This window comes from Tuber melanosporum, assembly GCF_000151645.1.
Source record: "Tuber melanosporum whole genome shotgun sequence assembly, scaffold_17, strain Mel28".
In the NCBI taxonomy this organism is placed as follows: domain Eukaryota; kingdom Fungi; phylum Ascomycota; class Pezizomycetes; order Pezizales; family Tuberaceae; genus Tuber; species Tuber melanosporum.
In genome coordinates this window covers 763,308-782,818 of record NW_003298830.1, presented here as the reverse complement: position 1 = coordinate 782,818, position 19,511 = coordinate 763,308, and the positions used below count along the sequence as shown (strand labels likewise).

Here is a 19,511-nt window from a genome sequence, read left to right as displayed (position 1 = left end):
GAGAGCATTCTAGGTTGATGAGGATGTAGGTTTTCTTTCTTTCATCCCCTGGTTTGTGGGGAAGAGGGTGAAGGAGGGAGAAGGGTACTGATGATGGGTGGTAGTCCGAGACGGTCTTCACCGGTGGTGAGGATGGGCTTGTCAAAGTTTGGAGGGAGAAAACGGGTGGAGGGGAGGGTGTGTCGGAAGGGAAGGAGAGGAGGAGGGAGAGGAGGAGGGAGAGGAGGAGGGAGAACGAGAGGTTCAAGCCGTATTGATTGATACATTAGGGCGAACTTGCTGCTAGGTGGATTGAATCAGCTTGCATTGAAGTTTGACGGGGTCCGGGATACTGCGGAGGGGGACTCATCTCGTAAGGCACCGAGGGGGGCGTTGTTACTGGAGAAGAGCAAGCTTGAATACATGATCAATCAATACCGACCGTATAGTACAGTGCGGGTACGCGTCCCATAGGCCGTCTACGCACCGTACTTTGCTCTTAATCTACCATTACCATACCCGACAGAGATAGCATGGTATGGTATGGTATGGCACTTGTGGGATTTGATAGGTCCCTCTGTCCCGAATTCGCAGACCCCTCTGTGCCAGTGCCAGTGCAATGGGAGAATGGTCCCCTCAACCAACACCTTACCGGGGTAGCCTCGAACAATGTTTTACCAGCGAATTGGCATTACGGGGGGGTGCCGGTACTGATGTTTAGGCTAGACTAGAACAAAAGCAACTGAAGATTACGGTGCGCAGTGCTACACGCGGTAGAGCATCGTGAAAACTCGAGTACCGGTAGATGATAGAGGTGCTGCGACGGGACACTGTGGCTCCTCTCCTGGTGAGGTGCTGTGTGTATGATAGCTTATTTACCTTGTTTTGTCTCCGAATTTGCGGTGTTTTCCTCTCTCGCGTGGGCGGGGGTTCCAACGTCTCAGTATGTCCATCTTCTTCTGTTCGGGTACTGTACAGTACTGTCGTGTGCTGTGCTGCAGTCATTGTCCGGAAAGTCTTCACATAATATCCCTTGGCGACCCGACCTACATAGGAGCCACATCAAACCTGGTGCCTGCGAATAAATTGAGGAATTAATCTAATTGAAAGGCATGGTGAAATATGGATTGTAAGGTTTATCCTTTAATCCAGTAAGCCAGCTCCGCAGGCTCGCATACCGGTTTAAGCGTTGCACAAAACATTAGGGAAGGGATTGTGCTTTATTCAATATATACATATATTTAATCTTTATGACTTTGTGCTGTCGGTGACCTGGTGATTTGATATATGTGTTGGTATGATATGTCTAACTTGGATGGCTGGCGATCGGGACCTTTTGGATGCTGTAAATTTACGGTATTCCTAAATGAAAATTGGATTGCAAGCTGAATCGATCATAGCTTATGCAACACAATTTTTCCCAAGGTGAGAGTGCTCTCAGTCAGTCCTCAATAGAGAAAATTACTAATCAGGATCAAGTAAATTTTGGCCATCTTGAGCTTGGGGGTAGGTGCCGGTAGGATACGGCATTATGAGTTTCAATAACCAAACCCATACATCTTAAAGGTGGCTCTGCTACTAGCATTGTTGAGTCCTTGTTCCGAGGGGTGGTTTTCGTTGAAAATTGGGCCCGGGATTTAGTTTATACCTTAGAGTACAGTACTCTTAAAGGTATGACTGGTATGATACACCCATCACGATGATTCAGTTTCCTGCCACCTATTCCGATATTATTTTAACCGAATCGGTATAACTCTCTAAAAGTAGTTTCTTCTCAATCTATCCGCAAACCGTTTGGTTTGTTGGTAATAGGATAAATGGCTGGTTTTGCTTGTACTGCTGGGCTTTGTTCCATTGCGGAGGAATACCCTCGCGCCCCTGATGCTATCCCAGCATGAAGGGTCAGCGCAACCACTGACCGCGTTTTGACGAATACCCGTATCCGTGACGGATTCTCACAGCAGACAGATAGCAAATGGACCTGACCACGGTATCCCCCTAATTTGGAGCTTGAGGGCCCGGACAACCCGAGTAACCGGAAAAGCGACTTTGACAGCGAAACCCATCACCCCCTCGAAAAGCCTGGAATATTAGGAAGCGGGTTCCTGAGCAATCAGGACGCTGCAAACCAGTATATAACCGCAGGATTTTCTTGATATGTTTGTTCCCTTGTTCCGTTAATATCTCAGACCTGCCGGTCCTTTGAGCTTAATAACTTCGAGACCTGAAGCCGATGCAAGATTTTGACAACGAAATTCGTTATCATGCCTCTCAGGTGCCCTTAAAAGTTCGAGAAATATGATCCCGAGTATGGTATTTAAACACTACGGACTGATCTGTAGTCTCCGATGTTTGATAAATTCGCTGGTTTCGTTGATATCTCAACTTCACCAGTGCTTTGTGAGCACAAACGAGAAAAGACTCCAATGTTATCTTTTTTTGTGGGGGAAAACGACGAGCACTACAATATAAGTAGAATTGTATCGATAAGGATAAAGGCCGGTAATCCATTATGAGCAATTCGGTCGTTCGATATCTAGAGCGAACGAAGAAAGAAGGGAGGAAAGGAGAAAAGAGCCTCTACAGGTATAAATCATATCATCCCGCAGCCCAGCTTGTTCTCCACCCATCCCCAGATTTACCCTGTGATGCAACACACGACAACTCTATCTTCCACGTAACCCTCAACTCAGCGTTTTTATTTTCGTTTTTCTATTTTTTGCACCCCCTTCCCTCCCCTGCCCCACGCGCAAGCCAACAAAGGCAATACCGTTCATGACCTCACTACCATTATCTCGATAGAGAGATTGACTTCTCTAGGGGTTCTTCCTATATTTTTTCTCTCTTCATTTTCCCTTTCCAGTACTCTATTTATTTATTTCCTTTTAGTTCTACTTTCTTTGGAGGGAGGATACCGGCTCTTGGTTTGCTACCATGAAGCTTAACCGTCTAGTCACCCTCGGAGGAGCTGTGTCTCTGCTAGCTGGAAACGTCGCAGCAGCGGCAGCGGGTGCAGCATCGCTTCCCAAAGCGCAAGGGGACTTGGAATCGTCGATAATTTTGCAAAATCAACAAACCCCCCAAGAACGATTACCGAACAATCGACTCAACGCAAAACCCCCCGAAGATGGTACCACCACCACCACCGGTGGCGATAATGGTGATGCTAATGAGCCATCGAAACAAGCCGCGGCAGCGCTGGTAAACGAGGCACTTGCGATCCTACGAACCCTTGATCCGAACCCCTCGCGGTCCACACATACTGCACGGGAAGGTGGAGGGGGAAGAGGGCAGGCGGAGGGGGAAGGAACGGATGGTTTGTTGGGATCACTCGCGGGTTATGTTAAACGGGCGGCTAAGGTTTTGTTATTGTATACTCCTTCGACGCTGGAGGAGCCGATGGACGGCGGGAGGAAGGTCGCAGTTTTGGGGAGGAAGCTGGCCGCAGCGGTGGAGAAGCTTGAGACTGCTGGGAGGGTGTTGAGAAGTCCTGATGCGATTTATTTGCTAGCGCAGATGAATTTTGTAGGTTCCCTTGTTTCCCTTCGTTTGGCCATTTCTCGGAGGTGCTGGGTGGGTAGGCTAATTTACAGGGGGGCAGTATGGGAATTGGTCGTATCCGAGGAATTACCCTGTGGCATTTGAAAAGTACAAGCAGCTGGCGGACCTTACTGGGAATTCGACGGCGCAGAGTATGGTTGGATTCATGTACGCTACGGGTGTCGGGGGTGCGGTGGAGAGGGATCAGTCAAAGGTCGGTTTTCCAGGGGATCTCGAGATTGGGCGGGGTGTGGAGTGCTGACAGGGTTGTAGGCCTTACTGTATCATACATTTGCGGCTCTCAACGGCGAGACTCGATCCGAGATGACCGCTGCGTTCCGCCATCATACCGGAATCGGCACCCCTCGTCGATGCGAAGAGGCCGCTTTCTACTACAAGCGGGTTGCCGACAAAGCGATGGACTATTGGCGCTCCGGCCCACCCGGAGGTCATGCGTTAATCAGGCATAGCTATAGGCTCGCAGATGACGAGGGCGGTGTATACGGGGAGGGTGCTTCGGTGGTGTCGTCCGGGATGAATGCTATGCGACGTGGAACCACGACCGACTCTGCCAAGGATTTGGATGACATCCTGGAATACTTGGACCTTATGGCCCGCAAGGGGGATCTATCCGCCACTTTTAGTCTTGCGAAACTTTATTATGATGGATCTAGGAATCTCCCCAGGGACCTTAGAAAGGCCAAGACCTATTTTACGAATGTTGCCAGGCAATATTGGTCTAGGGAAGGGAAGATTATCTCTGGGGGACCTCCGGGCTTGGAGAAGCTTGCCGGCAGGGCTGCAGGATATCTTGGGAAAATGCATTTGAGGGGCGAGGGGGTTGCCAAGAACTACGCCCAAGCGGTAAAGTGGTTTGAACTTGGAATTGAGAATGTTGGGCTCTCGTGGAAAGTTTTTGTTATATGCTTGGGGCTAATTGAGATTTAGGGGGATGCAAGTTCGCAAAACGGCCTCGGATTCATGTACCTCCATGGGTATGGTGTCAAAGTGGATCGTTTGAAGGCGGCTGAATTCTTCCAGACTGCCACCGAACAGGATCTGCCTCAGGGCCAGATTAATTTGGGCAAGATCTTCCTGGAGCAGAATGACATCGACACTGCCAAGCGCTTCTTCGAACTTGCAGCACGTCATGGAACTCTCGAGGCTTACTACTTCCTTGCCGAGATTTACAACTCTGGACTCGGGAAAGAGCGTTCCTGCACGCTGGCGACGGCCTACTACAAGATTGTTACGGAGAGGGTCGAACCACTTCATAGCCCGTTAGCCTGGGCCAATAAGGCGTATGCCGGCGGGGATAAGGAGAGTGCTATAATCGGGTACATGATGGCTGCTGAGCAGGGTTACGAAGCCGGACAGGCAAACGTCGCATTCCTACTTGACCAGGAAAAGTCGAAGCTGGACCTGAAGTCCCTTCTCAACCCCAAGCCCAAAGACCCAAGGAATCAAGAATTGGCTCTCATATACTGGACCCGATCCGCCAAGCAATCCAATACCGATTCCCTGGTCAAGATGGGAGACTACTACCTTAGCGGTGTCGGCACGGAGCAGGATGCAACGAAGGCTGCAAGTTGTTACACCGCCGCCAGTGAACTCCAAGCTTCGGCACAAGCGCTCTGGAATCTCGGCTGGATGCACGAGAACGGTATAGGCGTGGAGCAAGACTTTCATCTTGCAAAGCGCTACTACGATCTTGCTCTCGAGACAAACAGCGAAGCATATCTCCCCGTAACTCTAAGTCTCTTCAAACTCCGCCTGCGCAGTTTCTGGAACACTATCACCGGCGGCAATATAAATGCCATTGGCGCCGACCCGGGTACTGCCCCCCTCCTTTCCAGTTTCCCCAGCAGTAGCTAATTGTGCAACAGACCCAAAACCAAAAAAATCCCTCACCCTCCGAGAATTCTTCAAGCAATGGTACGAAGCGGCGCCAGACGAATACGCAGATCCAGACGACATTTACGCCGCGACAACGCCGGATGGGGACATTCCTGGCGACGAGTACTACGACACGGAATATGAGGGGGATCTAGTCGAGAGTGTGATTATACTCGCTCTTACGGCGGCCGTGGCAATATTGGTGTATTATCGCCAGCAGCGCCAGCAGCAGATTGCTAGGAGGCAGCAACAACAGGGGCAACAGGGACAGGGGCAAGGCGGAGGAGAGGGAGTGGGTGAGGGAGTGGGGGGTGACGGTGGTGGGGTGCAGGGTATGGGAGGAGAAGGATTTGGACAGTGGGGTGTGCCACATTAGGGACGTTGTTGGGTAGGTGTACGATAGGAAATTTAAGGGTCCAGTCTTTGCTTTTCATTTTGGTTTTGTGGTTGCGACATGAGCGAGAGGGGGCGGGGGTCAGGCCTGGAGACATCAGGTCAAGTCGGCGTGACACGATGTACTGTATAAATGTGTTAGCCCTTGTCAAGTCTAATTGGATTCTTCCATTTCATTCCTATTGCTACAGCTGTTGGTCACGCCAGGTTAGATATGAAATATGCCCATGGTTCAAGTTACTCTAGTTTTCACCGCATCATATCATAACATCATCATAGCCGCAACCCGCTGCCACCCTCGGCGCATATGCACAGTACAGATCGCGATGGTATATATATCACATAGCAAGCATCCGAAAACCTTACCCTACAGTCCACCACCTCTTGGGATCGCACAGCGCCGTATGATACAATAAAGGTTAAACCTCTCCCTTATCCTTACCACCACTCGTAGCGCCCGGTCGGCTGACGAATAGCGCTGGGGCGAAATAACATCTCTGCGAATTTGCACAGCACATCCGGCGTGATGAATCGGTTCGTATGATACGTTCATGTGAGTTCCGTGCCCAGCACTACCTCCACACCTATCATACCCGCTCATGCACTCTGGCCGGAGCTGCTCTGTGGTGCCGCGCTGTACTTAGTAGAGCCAGCGTTCGTTATCCGCAAAAGGAAAAAAATGGAAAAAATGAATCCAATTACTTTGGTAACTTGTGCTCATTTTTTAAAAAAACTTTCTTCCTCTTTGCTCACCTTACCTGTCCGTCCGGGTGCCGCGCTTTTTTGAGCTGCGTGTGGGGTGCGGATGGGGGGGGGGTAGTAGTTAGGATATACAGTATGATGCTGCTGTGGGATTTATTACGAGTGATCTTTTGTGATTAGAGGATTGTTTTTTCTAGAGGGTAGTTAGTAGCGGTGTTGTGGTCAGTCGCATCGCTGGAATTTTTTTCTTAACCCGGCACGCACAGGAGGATCGAGCTAGGTAGGGGATAAGCTTGCAAGTCTTGAGAAATATGGGATGGGATGGAACAGGTCGATTTGTACTCAACGCGTTACATATTCCCTTCCCCCCACTATTAACACGGGCAGAAGCGCCGTGAGAGCTGGAAGCAATAGGAATGGCTCTAAGAAACACAGAGCCTATTTGAGAGGGATAAAAAGAGTGATACAATAGTCCTTCCTTATTGGGCGAGGCAACTCAAACCTCCCACTAAGATCTCTCAATTATCCCAGTTCTTACGGTGGGGGGATACAGTCGCATCAACGCACTTTTCTCGGAGATTCCCTTTTTTTTTTCTCGTGCTGGTTGGTAGGTAAAACGCCCCGTGGGTTTGCTTTGTGTACTGGGGATTCCCGAGCGGATGGAAGATTCGGAGAACTCTGCAGTGGGCGGAATTTCTTGTTCCGTTCTGGTGGGAGAGAAAGCGTGGTCATGGGTAGATGGCAGAGTGGATGGTTACCAGTATGGTGCAAATATGGTGTGGCTCCCTGAGAAGTTGGATTTGGGACCGCATTTGGCTTTTTAAGATTGGGATTGTGAATCCCGTATATTCGATTGATGGTGGCTTTTGCCTTGAGGTGTGATTAGGCATGAACGACGAAAGGTGGCTACGGTATTCATAACATATACAACGGAACTTGTTTCAGCAAGAAGGAAGGAAGACTTGCCTTCTCTTCTTTTTATTCTTTTTATTTTTCCTCGAAAGGTCTTGCTCAGAGCGAAACATGGAAACACCATCACGCCGTGGGCGAACAAACACCTGATATCTCAAAAAAAAGGCAACAATTCGCTGTCCAGGATAGAAGAAACACTACTGGACTTCGTATCTCAGCTCTTGTGTTCAATCAAAATTGAGTATGATACAAGTATGTGAAACCAAACGGCGGAACGAGTGATCCACACTAACCCCCCCCCCGCGCCCCGCCCACTTGGGTTTCTGTGAGAAAAGAAGCCTTTCCGCTACGGCTGGAAAGAAAGGAACCCAGCTGCTCAAACATGTGCTGTACTGTACCTGAGAGGGGGAATTTTCATAAAACCTCACGGAAACAATATCAAGTCTCGGGACATGATGATTTCCCATACCGGCCACGAAACATGCCATGTATATTTGAGAAATGGGCCGAAAAGGAACCTACCATATTGGACGCATTTTGCTCCCAATCCCTCCCGATATATTTTCTAGGCGGTCATGTATACTCCGTCGGCCAGTTTTTCTCACGTTTTATAATATGTCTTTTTTTGGAATGGGAACATGTGCAACCGCTTACTCCAAGCTAGATTGTGGAACATTTTGTCTGTATATATATAGTATCATACTAGGACAAAACTTGCCTTTTTTACACCAAAAGCTGATACCTTCACCACCCTCTCTCACAGCACAATGCCTAAGAGAATCTATCAAAGTTTGGCTGCACATCAGTAAGCCTGTAGACAACATGGAGGATATTGCAGAACGTTTAATTACGGTGATGAAGTGGAGGAAATATTGTTTGAATCCGAAGTATCGGTTGCCATGTGCTTTTTGTATGGTGTCCCCATACAAAATGTTAGGTCACTTTCACAGAAGTCAGCAGAATTGTAAACTATGAACGCGACTTTGATCCCCTGCAGCTCTACTTCTCTAGGTTTAAATACATGGTAGTTATGTAGCTGGTGGAAATATTTAGTGTTTTCGTCGGGGTAGCATGGAGAATTGTCTGTTTGAAAATGTCCATTTTTGGCTAAATTTGGTGTAAAACCAGAGGCCCAGCGAAATGTTTTGTCCTGGTACTTTACAGGGGGGGGAGGAAGGTTTGCCTTGGGATTTAGTTCTTCAGCCGGGGATTGAGATGTAAACCGTCACTGGTATTTTTTTTCAATATCGTACTTGTATTGATATGGTGGTGAATTGAACGGGGCGGTCATCTTTTTTGCCGGATTGGTCGAGTCTGTTCATTGCAATCTCCACCATATAAATCATTCGCCTGAATAAAAAACGGCAATTTCCAGCAACTGCGAGTCTGTGGTTGGGGAGTTTTCAGCAAAGTATCCGGGGTAGGGAGGGAGGGAGGGGAGGGGCATGATGTTTAGGATTCACTACCATTTCCCCGGACCCCCCCCCCCCTTCATAAGGCGCAGAACATTGGTGGGTGATTTCAATATTGAATTCTGCTGAAAAGGTGATAGGAAGTAGTGATCGGAGAGGTTTTGAGAAAGAAGAAATTGAGCTCACCTGGATTATTTATATAATAATATTATGGGGTTTCCCCCCCCCCCTTGCTTCCCCTATTGTTACACGGTACCATACGATACTGCTTCGGCTAACGAGGGGAGGGTACCGACGACCGAGTGAAAATTCGTGACTGCATGTCAGAATGTTTGCAGTTTCGAGCCAACTTATCGCACACTCAGCTTCGGAAATTTTTATGTGGTATGATACTACATGCGCTGAGGAGCGCGAGCGAAATTTCTACTATAGGATAGTGTGGGGGGTTGGGTGAAAACATACATGTTCTGAGAAAGAAAGAAAAATGCTTTGCAATTGGCATAGTAATTGAATGCGATTCTCAAGGGGAAAAAAAAAAAAAAAAACCCATGGAAGATATTATTTGTAGGGGGTGAAAAAAAAAAAAAAAACTTCTGCACGGGGAGAGGGAGATTTACAGGATCGTGCTGGATATCTATGTTAAGCCCGATGTAAAACACCCTATCCCATCCATGGAATAGCTATCCCGAAATACTAATGAATAGCTCAGCTGTGTATATAGAAAGGGGGATAGGATAAGTCCTGACCATTATAGAATATCTATAGGAAAGGTTGTGGTTTATATACTCCGTTCCCCCTTCTCGACATTTTTCTTTTGAAAAAACAAACGGTAGACAATAATTATTATTAATATATAAAAACACCCCGATCCTTCCAGGGTCACCACAAATTATCGCTTTGCCTTCCCCATGTATGTCCTCCCTTCCCATGGGTATGATACTCCCATAACGAGACGTACAGGAGAAGACATCCGGAGAAAAACCTCTCCGTAAATAACGACAACTCCGCCATGGACCCTCCAAGTATGATAACTCCAACAGGAAAAAGGTGTGTGAAGAGCTCTCTACAATCCACCCTGCAGGGAATCCCAGAACCAGCCCTTGCCCCTCAACCCACTTGTGCTGGGGCAATGCAGACTAAACACTACGACAGTTCTGTGACATCCCCAACATTAAGCTTTCTCCAAACACAAATATATTACAGGGAACCCATTCACCTATCTATCCCGCAAGTATGATAGCGAGAAAACAACCAAAATTGCCCCCCACCAACAGTCACACATCAGAAAAGCACCCAACCATCGAAACTATCATTAGGTTAACCCGAAACTCCAAGAGCAACATCGCTATCTATCGGCCCGGTCGGGATAACAGATTATCTATCAATAGCTGCACCAAGAGGTCGAAAAACGCTTTTTTTTTCCCTCTTTCCCACACAACTCACCGAGTTCTGCATCACACACCCTCTTCAAATTCCACATGTATCGTGCAAGTATACCTCCCAACCACCAGCCCTCTTCTTCGCAGCAACCCAATACCTTCACAAACTCCTGGAAAAACCACGACTCGGAGAGTTCCAATCCACCCCACCGAGCACCGTACTGTATCATATACCCGGAACCATCCCCGAGTGATAACCCATGACCCAACGTTCACCTTTGTCGGCGCTAAAGTGGTCAACACCACTCCTCAGGTCCCGTAGGACACGACCCAAACTAAAAGGTTCTTCCGTATAGGTAATATCTACAGACAGACATAACTTTACCCTATGGATGCACCCACACACACACCCCCCCAGAAGAAGTACAGTAGCGTAGGTCCCCTAGAGCTCTTGAGACCCGGATAGATAAAGGAACCAACAAACCTGTCGGTTCGCAGTCGGGCACGAGATATGATTCAGCTGGACAAAACTTCCCCCCTTCATCTCCTGACAATTTTGATATATCCGGCAGGGGGACACAGTCACACAGGATCGGATCGGGCGGACCCCCTCCCCCCCGGAGCGCTCCCGGTAAACCGCGACGATTAGAACAGGTACTGTACTGTATATATACCACACACCACCTCATTCATTCACCCATATAACCGCCCAGAGTGGGTTCCGATGGCAAACCAAACTTGACCGAGCTCAGGAGTGTACGTACACCCGTTCCTTGGAGCAATAGGTATGGTACTTCAGAAAATCATTACGATGGTGAGAAGAATGGAGAGTCTTCAAGAATTTCAAAAACCTCGAGATTCCCCACCACCACCACCGCGCTCGTTTATTTCTACCTGCCTGTCCCGTCCGCTCTCTTCTGGGATGGGTAGGTGCTGCGATCGTGAAGCACCACTCGTGCAGCCCCCCCATAGAGTTCGTCCCTTGTCATCCCCCGCCGGCCTGCCCGAGTTGGTGTTTTTTTCTTCTTCTCGGGTCCGAAATCTCTGTTAATCCTGTTTTTCTGCTCACATCCTCCTTTGCTTGCTTCTCTCAATTTCACCCGGCTTGCGAGAGATACATCGCATCGTAATTCCTTCGTTGTCGCGGATATAAAAATAAAGGAAACGATCTGATTAGATCTGTAATCAGATAATAAGATAAATTATGATAAGCACTCGAGTAGCGAATTAAGTTACATGCTATCATAATTCTTCGCAAAAAGAAGCCTCATCACTCCCCCCCCAACTACCACAAGCAGAAGAAACCCTGACCCACACACGCCCCACCCTCTCCATGACGAGTGATCCGCCATGTTCCCAGATCCTGTCGCCCTCCCTGCCAAAACCTTAACTGCGCACGCCCGACATCCAACCCCTCCCCCCGCTCTCACTCCTCCGTCTCCAACAGACAAAAAACTTCCAGCCAACCAACCTAACCAGATACAAGCTTACTCGAGTACAATACATCATTACATTACAGAGGTGGAAAGGGTATTCTCAGCCCACTGTACAAAAGGGGAAGGGAGAAGAGAGACAGACTACGACATGATAATTTATGACCTCAGCCGCACCGTTAACCTATCATGTAAGCAATCAGGGACGTGACTCGAGTACACTTTGAGCACCGTAGATAAACTAGGCTTAAACAGCACTCAAACAACCGGCCGCTCAGTCCTTCTTTCAACTTGCACCTAACATATTTGTACGATACGATACTCGAGTAGTCTATCCCACCGATCCATCATCGATCCGTTTCCGAGCAGAGCGCGCTATGCAACACAACAGGGCAAAACGAGGCTGGGGCACTGGCCAATCCTGTCATGTGGGCATGAATAACCCTAACCCAGGATCAGAACTCCCACGAAGCAAAAGATGGGGACCTGGACAAGCCATGTTTTGATACCATACAGCGTCACATAGTAGACGGCACGGCGGAGGAGCAACGTGTATCGTACCAAATGCAGTAGATTAGAGCAATTGGTGATACGCTAGTGTCGATAACCTTCAGGGCAACATTCCTTCATTCCTAACGTTCCATTCCCAAACGTCGCAATGCAAGAGCCTCAGCCGCCCGCACTTTTGACCTTTGGTGGCACTTTTATCGATACCGTACTGTGCCTTCCAGATCGCTAGGCCGTGAGTTTTAGTACATGCACGCATGAACCCATGGTGCGGTATGATATCATCTGTGAGTGATCTAACATCGTTTGGATTGGATTGTTTCGTGAAACCATCAGGAGAGGGGGAAAGTTGAAAGAAAAGGAAAAAAAAAGGAAAGAAAAAAAAGGGTAAAACGCCTTATCCTGGGGGAAAAAATAAAGAGATCCTGAAACCCCCAAATGTCTTCCATCACCCCTCCTACCCCTCAACTCGTCATGGCTTCGTCAATGCGCCTATCTCCATCCGCTGATTCCTCGCAGTCACCCCGGGAAGAGAGACAAAAAACTCTAAAACAAACAAAGTATAACTCAAGATAGAGAGAAAGCCACCTCAATCCACAACTAAGTTGTCCAGCTCCAAATTGTCCAGGTTCTGCCCAGTGAACAAATGATGGGTCTAGTTCGGCGCGCACGCAACAAAGCCCAGTCACAATCCCGACCCGGCCAATCCCAATTAGCCAACCTTTCTTTCCCTCCCACAAAACGTAACGGTAGGGCGGGGAGGATAAAAGAGAGAAGGCTTGCGATATGATGTAATTTCAGGATGGAGGTAGGTGTAAGAGATGTACCAATTCATCGCCCGGGAATTCCCCCTCGCCAACCTCCTTCACGTAGTTACGGATCGCGGTGAGCGACTTTGCTCCAATTGACTCGAATTGACTATGCCATCTATCACGGACGTCAGAGGTGCTCAAAGGCTCAGATGACCGGGGGCACAACGCACTGGGGAACACAAGGATCTTGATAACCTAAAATCTCAGATTGGAATACCATCTGCCCGTCACAGAGTTTACCGGAACTGGACCATTCAATCGTCAAACAAGCCCTACTCAAACCTTACAAACAGCCCCAAAAGCGAAAAGGCCATACCCTATACCAATAGTGGGAACCGTCAGATGATCCCTCATCAGCTTCGCTGCTTCTTGCGACACAGCAGTCAACATGATGCCCACAGCGCCAGCATTCTGAAGGCATATCGCATCGTCGAATATCTCACTAGCCTGGTAAATTTCCTCAGAAAAAATGAACCAAACCCAACCAAAGCTCATGCGAGCTCCGTCCACAAGCACCCCTTCTCCGTCGATACCAGGTGAACACTGGGAGTACTAACGCTCACTTCACTCCTCCCCGTGCCCTCCTCATCATTCGCCGTCTGGATCGTTCGCTGCGGTGTTATGCCCACCTGACAAAACACCGGGATGCCGGCAGAGGTGATCTTGGAAACCTGTGGAATTATTTCTTTACCGCCCTCGAGCTTTACCCCCGATACCCCAGGCGCTTCTTTGATCATGCGGATGGCGGACGTCAGGGCTGTAGTTTCGACAACATGATCAGCACTAGCTCTAGCTTACGCTTCTCCCCGACGTGGGTAGAGAGAGAGAAAGAGAGAGAGAGAGAGAGGAATGAATGAGTGAGAAAGTAAGGACCTTGTTCCGGTGATATCTCATAACTTCCCATTGGTAAATCAGCCAGCAAGAATGGGGTTTTGACAGCGCGGGCAACTGCTTTAGCATGATGAATCATATCCTGCGCCCGTGCCCTAACAATTAGACCCCGGAGACATGACGAGGATGATGAAGCATGATGGTGGCGATGAAGATACAGATGGTTTGCGGGGACCAAGATGGAAAAAAGGGATAAAATCAAGTGACAAGAGGTAATAACAACGAGCAAAACCTAATGATGATAATTATGAAGAAGCCTCCGAACGGGTGCACTCACGTCCAAACTCAACCCAATTGACCCGGGAAGTCCCAATACGATCTTCCCCAGAGAGTCGCTCACGAGGACCATATCAATCCCACCTGCACGTTGGGCCAAAAGACCGCTAGGGTAATCCCATGCTGTCAAACCAACAATGGCTTTCCTCTTGCCGTGTTTCTCGAGTAATTTCCGGAGGGTGCCCATTCGTCAGTAAAGAGCCGAGGAGAAACGTGGTCCACAAGCAAGTTAATTTGATTTGTCTAGAGGTGATGCGTGTGTGGTCAAGGAGCTCTCAGAACGCAGGCTCTCGAAGTGAGGGGGTTGGATGTTCAGTTATATGGGTTGTTGATGAAGTGGCATTGGCTTGTACCCCGCACCAAATAGGTACATCTTGGTACCTTTTTAAGTACTTTTATTTATTTTTCCTCTTCAAGCAGCACGGCCGGTATGGGGAAAAATTTGGAGTCGGAAGGGAGGGGAAAACAGAAATGATGCTTGCTTGCCTGCCCGCCTCGAAAATGATATATGGCTGATGGAGAAAGGGGGAAAGAGGAATCACGCTCGCTTGCCCGCCCGCCTTGAAAAGTATATGGTTGATGGAGAACGGAAGAAAGATTAAAAAAGCAGTGCAACCGTCACGGTGCGCTGTTATTCTACCGGTAACCCCGCTCTTTGCAACGAAGATTTATGTACTGTAGCATTGCGCGTCGCGTCGCGTTCGTCCCCCAATTCGCCAATCAAAGCTCACTCAACTCATGGGCGAATGGTACAAGTACCCCAAAGTGCCTCAAAGGGGTAGCTGAAGACCATAAACAGGTCCCCCCAGTGTGGACTCTTGCTCCCCCAGCTACCCTCCGAGTAGACATGCCATGCCGGTATGCCCTTCATACAATACCGGTACCGATCCCAGCGAAAGTCGTGTGTGGTGATATTCCCACAAGGCTGACATAATACACTACCCTTTTTCACAAGGGCGACAACAACCCCGCAAAACCCACAAAAGAAGGCCGACACATCGGTTAGCGTACTGCGCTCGAATACTCGAATACAAGTACGAGTACTTGAGGATGTGAAGTGCCCTCAACGGACAACTTGGTATGTAGCCATTCGCTAGACTATGTGCGGCAGCTATCTGTCAGGTTCTGGTGTGCGTCTCTGGAGAACGCCGCCAGCTTCCTGACAGATCAAAATGCCCCAAAGAGGCATCTCAGGCACCACTTTCGAATCCCCACCGCAAGGAGCGAGCACCAACCAGGAAAGACAACTGGGTTATAGACAACAGTTAGCTTGTGCTCGAGTAGAGTTATGCAAAGATTTTCCCCCCATCACGAACTCGTTTTGCGCAATAAGCACAAATCGAGTATCGTACAGTGCGGAGGCGTGCTTAGTTCTCATGGAGCTGCATCGTAAACCGATCTCCCAGATGACAGCAACTGGCAATAAGGCATAACCACTGCAATCCCTGAAAATAACTTGGAAGCAGCAATGCTACCGGCCAATTACCCTGCCCCAAACAGGCGTAGGATTCAAACAGACTGGAAGCTCGACTCAGCTTTGTGGAAGAACAAGGGGGAAGGCAGTTGATAAAAAAGAATATTTATCTCATTGCTACTCACAAGGTTAATTCCCCTGTATGGGCGGGAAATATCCCTTCCGCAAGAATACTCAACATGGAATCATGGATGGAACAGCCGACCGGGTATCGCTCGATGTTTTTCATATTCTTTATCATTAAATCTTTATTCGCTTTGGATTGGGGTTGTTTTGAGGTATCTTACTCGAGTCGGGTGCCTGCTACGGATTTTCTTGTAGCCCACGAATAAATCCACAGAGCTAGCGATAACAGGCAATTCTCTTTCTTCCAATAAACGCCATGAGAGCCACAGAACCGCAACCATATTCCCCACTCTATTGGCTTTGCCAAAAGTCCAGGATATCCTTAATCAGGTGATTTCCCACCCCATCTGCTCCAATGAATAAGGAAGGAAAAGAAAAAGAAAAAGGAACAATTATAGAAGGTGAGGAGAAAAAGATTTTCACAGGGGTTCCCCGCACCATTCCACGGAAAGAAAGTGTCCAAAGAATGCTTTTCCATGCCTTCCGATATTGGGGGCGTCCTCGTTGGCACCCCATATTCCTTTTTGAAATGCAATGAGACGTCATGAGTGGATGCAACCTATCACCACCACGTTTCCCCCAATTTTCCGACCGTCACTCAATGATATTAGAGATGGTTATCTGTCGTATGCGCCTTGCGAGTGCTCGGGTGTGGGTCACGAATTGGTACTGTACTCGTACAATATAGGCACTTTTGTGGTCTTTTTGCCCGTACGGTAGGATTCCCCTACCCAGGAACTCGAAGAAACGATCCTTGTGCTAGGTGGTCCAAAGTTTCCCCCTCTCGGAGACAAAAAAAAAAAGAAAAGAAAAAAAGACTAGACCTTACCAAGAGAGGCAAGCCCAACGTCCCAGCATAAGGACCGTTTAATCGAGTTTCTTAGTGGTGAAGGACCTCTGTACACGCTCCGTGCGGTACTGTAGCTGGAGTATGATACTTTGCCAAGAAAATATACCCCAACTTCAATCCCCCAAAGTATTTTCAACAACTACTCCCTGAGAATTAATGGCTCTATCAGATGACAAAGTAGGCGATCCTCCACCATTAATAGAGATAAAATCAAAATATCCCAGGCTCTGTGGTTTAAAAGTACTCGAGTACAGTAGGTTGAAGTCAAGGAATGTCCGGGACATGTTGATTACTGATAACTTTCTTGGCACAAACAGTTAATGGGCAATTGCCAAGGGCTTATTGATTAACTTGTATAAGAGACAATGCTTGGCTTATTAACATACTATTCCAGAGCTTGGATGAATGTCTGGATGTTCCCGCGACTAGACTACTGTACAGACTACTACAGAGGTCCCTCACCATGTCGCAACTTTCTGAATTTTATGAACACGGCTGCGACTGCATATGGGGAGAAAAATGGCCGGAGGATCAAGGTTTTGGTAGTACGCAATTGTTCGCAAACGCCAGAAAAATTACCAGTATAGGCTACGGGACTCCAGGACTTGACATGGTCCTGGGAACGATGGGTTAGCGAGAACCAGGCCCCCCCCCCGAAGGAGACATCTGACACCGTACCCAGCCAGCCTGAATGAAAAACACCAACCCACCAGAGGGAGGCGATGGTTCTCGCTACAGTACCTATCGTTCTGGGCACCCTATCAAGTAAATTCAGTCCAGCTCACTCGCAGAACTCCACCACCATTACTGTACTCCAGTATAGTACCACCGGTACTCGGGAGCGGTTGCTAATCTCACTTTGAAGGATGGGTACCTCTTCGGAATCATGCAGAACTGGAAAACGGTCCCAAGCCCCAAACTTTGCCGGGGAATGCTTCCACGTGGGAAGCAAGGAAGGAAGGAGGTGAAAGGCTTCGGGCGTGCCCTCCCAGGTGTGGCTCATCACATTGGCATTGTACTGTACTCGAGTAAATTTAAGATGCAATTGAGGCTTGATAAGGCGTGTGGTTGTTTCTCTGTTGCACGGTAGACTATCCCTACCGTACGATAGGTTACGGGGTGAAGGAGCCCCATACCGTGGCAATGTCAACAGTAACAGCAAGGCTATGCAGGATTCCTGTCGGTGATGACATCACGGCTCATTAAACGCTGTAGAAACAATCCCCGAGAAATTCAATTCATTCGCCTCATTCATCCCATCCCATCTATCATGGCTTCTATTCTAATAACTCTAATGATGTCTAACCCGTCGGGCAATGGAAAATGCTTACCTTGACAAATACCCGCATCAATTCCGAACGCACCCGGAACCCTGAAATCCTGTCAATCCAAACTACCATCATCCGACACCCTGACGGAACAGCCCCCGTTCCATCCCCAAACGCTCCACCAACATTCAACCTCGCCTCCAGCTCCCCAGTCATCGACACCAGTCTCAACCCCTTCGCTTCTGATCTCCAACCCAACACTTTCCATCCTACCTCTAAAGTCGCGCCTCTCAGGGCTATACCCATCCCTTAACGGCATCTCAACCACGACCCTGCCATGGCTTCCCTTCTTCAACCACTTACCAACCATCCCAACAAGCAGTCCCGGATGCTCTGGCGAATAAAGGGGATCCGCCGCAAGAACCAAGTCATACTTTTCACCCTCGGACACAGTCTCATCTACTCTGTCCCTCCAGTCCATCACCGCAACCGAAACCACGGTTCCAGACGCAGAGTTTGTATTTGCGTTGTGTTGTAGATTAGGCACTATATCTGGCAAGTCGGTAAGGAGAACTGGAATTTTAAAGATTGCCGCCGCAGCTAACCCGACCAAACCCGTACCAGCTCCGAGTTCTAAAGCTTTCGCGGTGGATGAAAAGGTCGGAAGGCCTAGTAAAGGAAGGCGTTTGGATAGGAGGTACGAAGAGGCCCATGTTTTTAATCCAAGGTTGTCTGCTGTAAGAGTTGGTTCACGGAGGGAAAGGCTGACAGTTTTTTGGGAAGAGGGGAGAGGGATCCGGAAAGTTCTTGTTTGTGAAGGCATGGCTATAGCACTTTGTTAACGATTATTACTGTTACAATAGGGAGGGAGGGAGAGAACGAGAAAATACCTGATCGCCCACACCTCTCCGCCAACCGCGTGCTCGCAGCCTCCCATACCATCTCCTTGACCTCATCGTTTCCGATCCACTTCAATGGACTGGCAATTATACTTGTCAACCACTTGCTCAACCCCGGAGGATCAACAACCCCTTCTCCACGCCCCTCCCATGAAGTCGGTGCGAGGGCCAGTCCATCCAGTGTAGAAAGCAAGACATCCATTGGAGGCCTAGTGTACAATGCCGGAAGACCAAGAACTATCATAACCACGACCCGCACGTCAGCTCCCGCCACATGGTTACCAGAATCGTAAAATGGCACTATAAGTCATTAACCATCACACATACCATCTAAACTTTGAAAAGGAACCTCCTCCAATTCCGGAGGAGGCGTCGGAAGGGTAAACGCAGGGGCCATCGTAGGATAAAGCTTATACCGTAACCACTCCAATATAATGTGAAGGATAGGCAAAGGGGGGCTGATAGGAAACAATCAAATTACTGTATTGAACACAGTATCATTTACAGTGCCCGACACCAAAAACCTAAGTACTTCTTGCTCATAAGGGGGTTTTTTTTTTCTTTCACTTAGTAATATAATATTATACAAAAAAAAAAGGAACATCTTGGCATAAATTCGCATGCATGCTCACCCTTTCTTACCGTCCCCAACCAATAGTCTAGTCTACTTTATCAAATGACAGAACCAGAGAGAAGCCCATCTAAAGTTTCCAGAAGTTATGGAGCCTCCCCCTAAAAAGCACCCCCCCCCCGCGCCTGTTG

At 48.4% G+C, this 19,511-nt stretch overlaps 4 protein-coding genes; 2 read left to right on the top strand and 2 right to left on the bottom strand.

Annotated features, from left to right (window-relative positions):
- Positions 1 to 18, top strand: part of GSTUM_00005071001 (uncharacterized protein) — a gene marked incomplete at both ends in the record, with an annotated part of 1,149 nt that extends 1,131 nt beyond the window's left edge. The window contains one exon of the mRNA XM_002837047.1: positions 1 to 18. This exon is cut by the window's left edge and continues 1,131 nt beyond it. Within this exon, the coding sequence (XP_002837093.1) occupies positions 1 to 18 (18 nt within the window).
- A 2,644-nt stretch (positions 19 to 2,662) lies between these two features.
- GSTUM_00005070001 (uncharacterized protein) lies at positions 2,663 to 5,990 on the top strand. XM_002837046.2 has 5 exons: positions 2,663 to 3,504; positions 3,581 to 3,733; positions 3,793 to 4,413; positions 4,468 to 5,353; positions 5,406 to 5,990. Exons 1-5 carry the CDS (start codon positions 2,914 to 2,916, stop codon positions 5,789 to 5,791), a joined length of 2,637 nt encoding a protein of 878 aa, XP_002837092.1. The 5' UTR covers positions 2,663 to 2,913; the 3' UTR covers positions 5,792 to 5,990.
- A 7,251-nt stretch (positions 5,991 to 13,241) lies between these two features.
- On the bottom strand, positions 13,242 to 14,319 carry GSTUM_00005069001 (uncharacterized protein; the record flags this gene model as incomplete). Its single annotated transcript, XM_002837045.1, has 4 exons — positions 13,242 to 13,412; positions 13,523 to 13,722; positions 13,839 to 13,938; positions 14,134 to 14,319. 4 exons carry the CDS (start codon positions 14,317 to 14,319, stop codon positions 13,242 to 13,244), a joined length of 657 nt encoding a protein of 218 aa, XP_002837091.1.
- Positions 14,320 to 17,965: 3,646 nt separating this feature from the next.
- On the bottom strand, positions 17,966 to 19,146 carry GSTUM_00005068001 (uncharacterized protein; the record flags this gene model as incomplete). The annotated part of the gene is made up of 3 exons (XM_002837044.1): positions 17,966 to 18,675; positions 18,741 to 19,049; positions 19,077 to 19,146. The coding sequence occupies 3 exons, from the start codon at positions 19,144 to 19,146 to the stop codon at positions 17,966 to 17,968; spliced, it is 1,089 nt and encodes a 362-aa protein (XP_002837090.1).
- Positions 19,147 to 19,511: the final 365 nt, after the last annotated feature.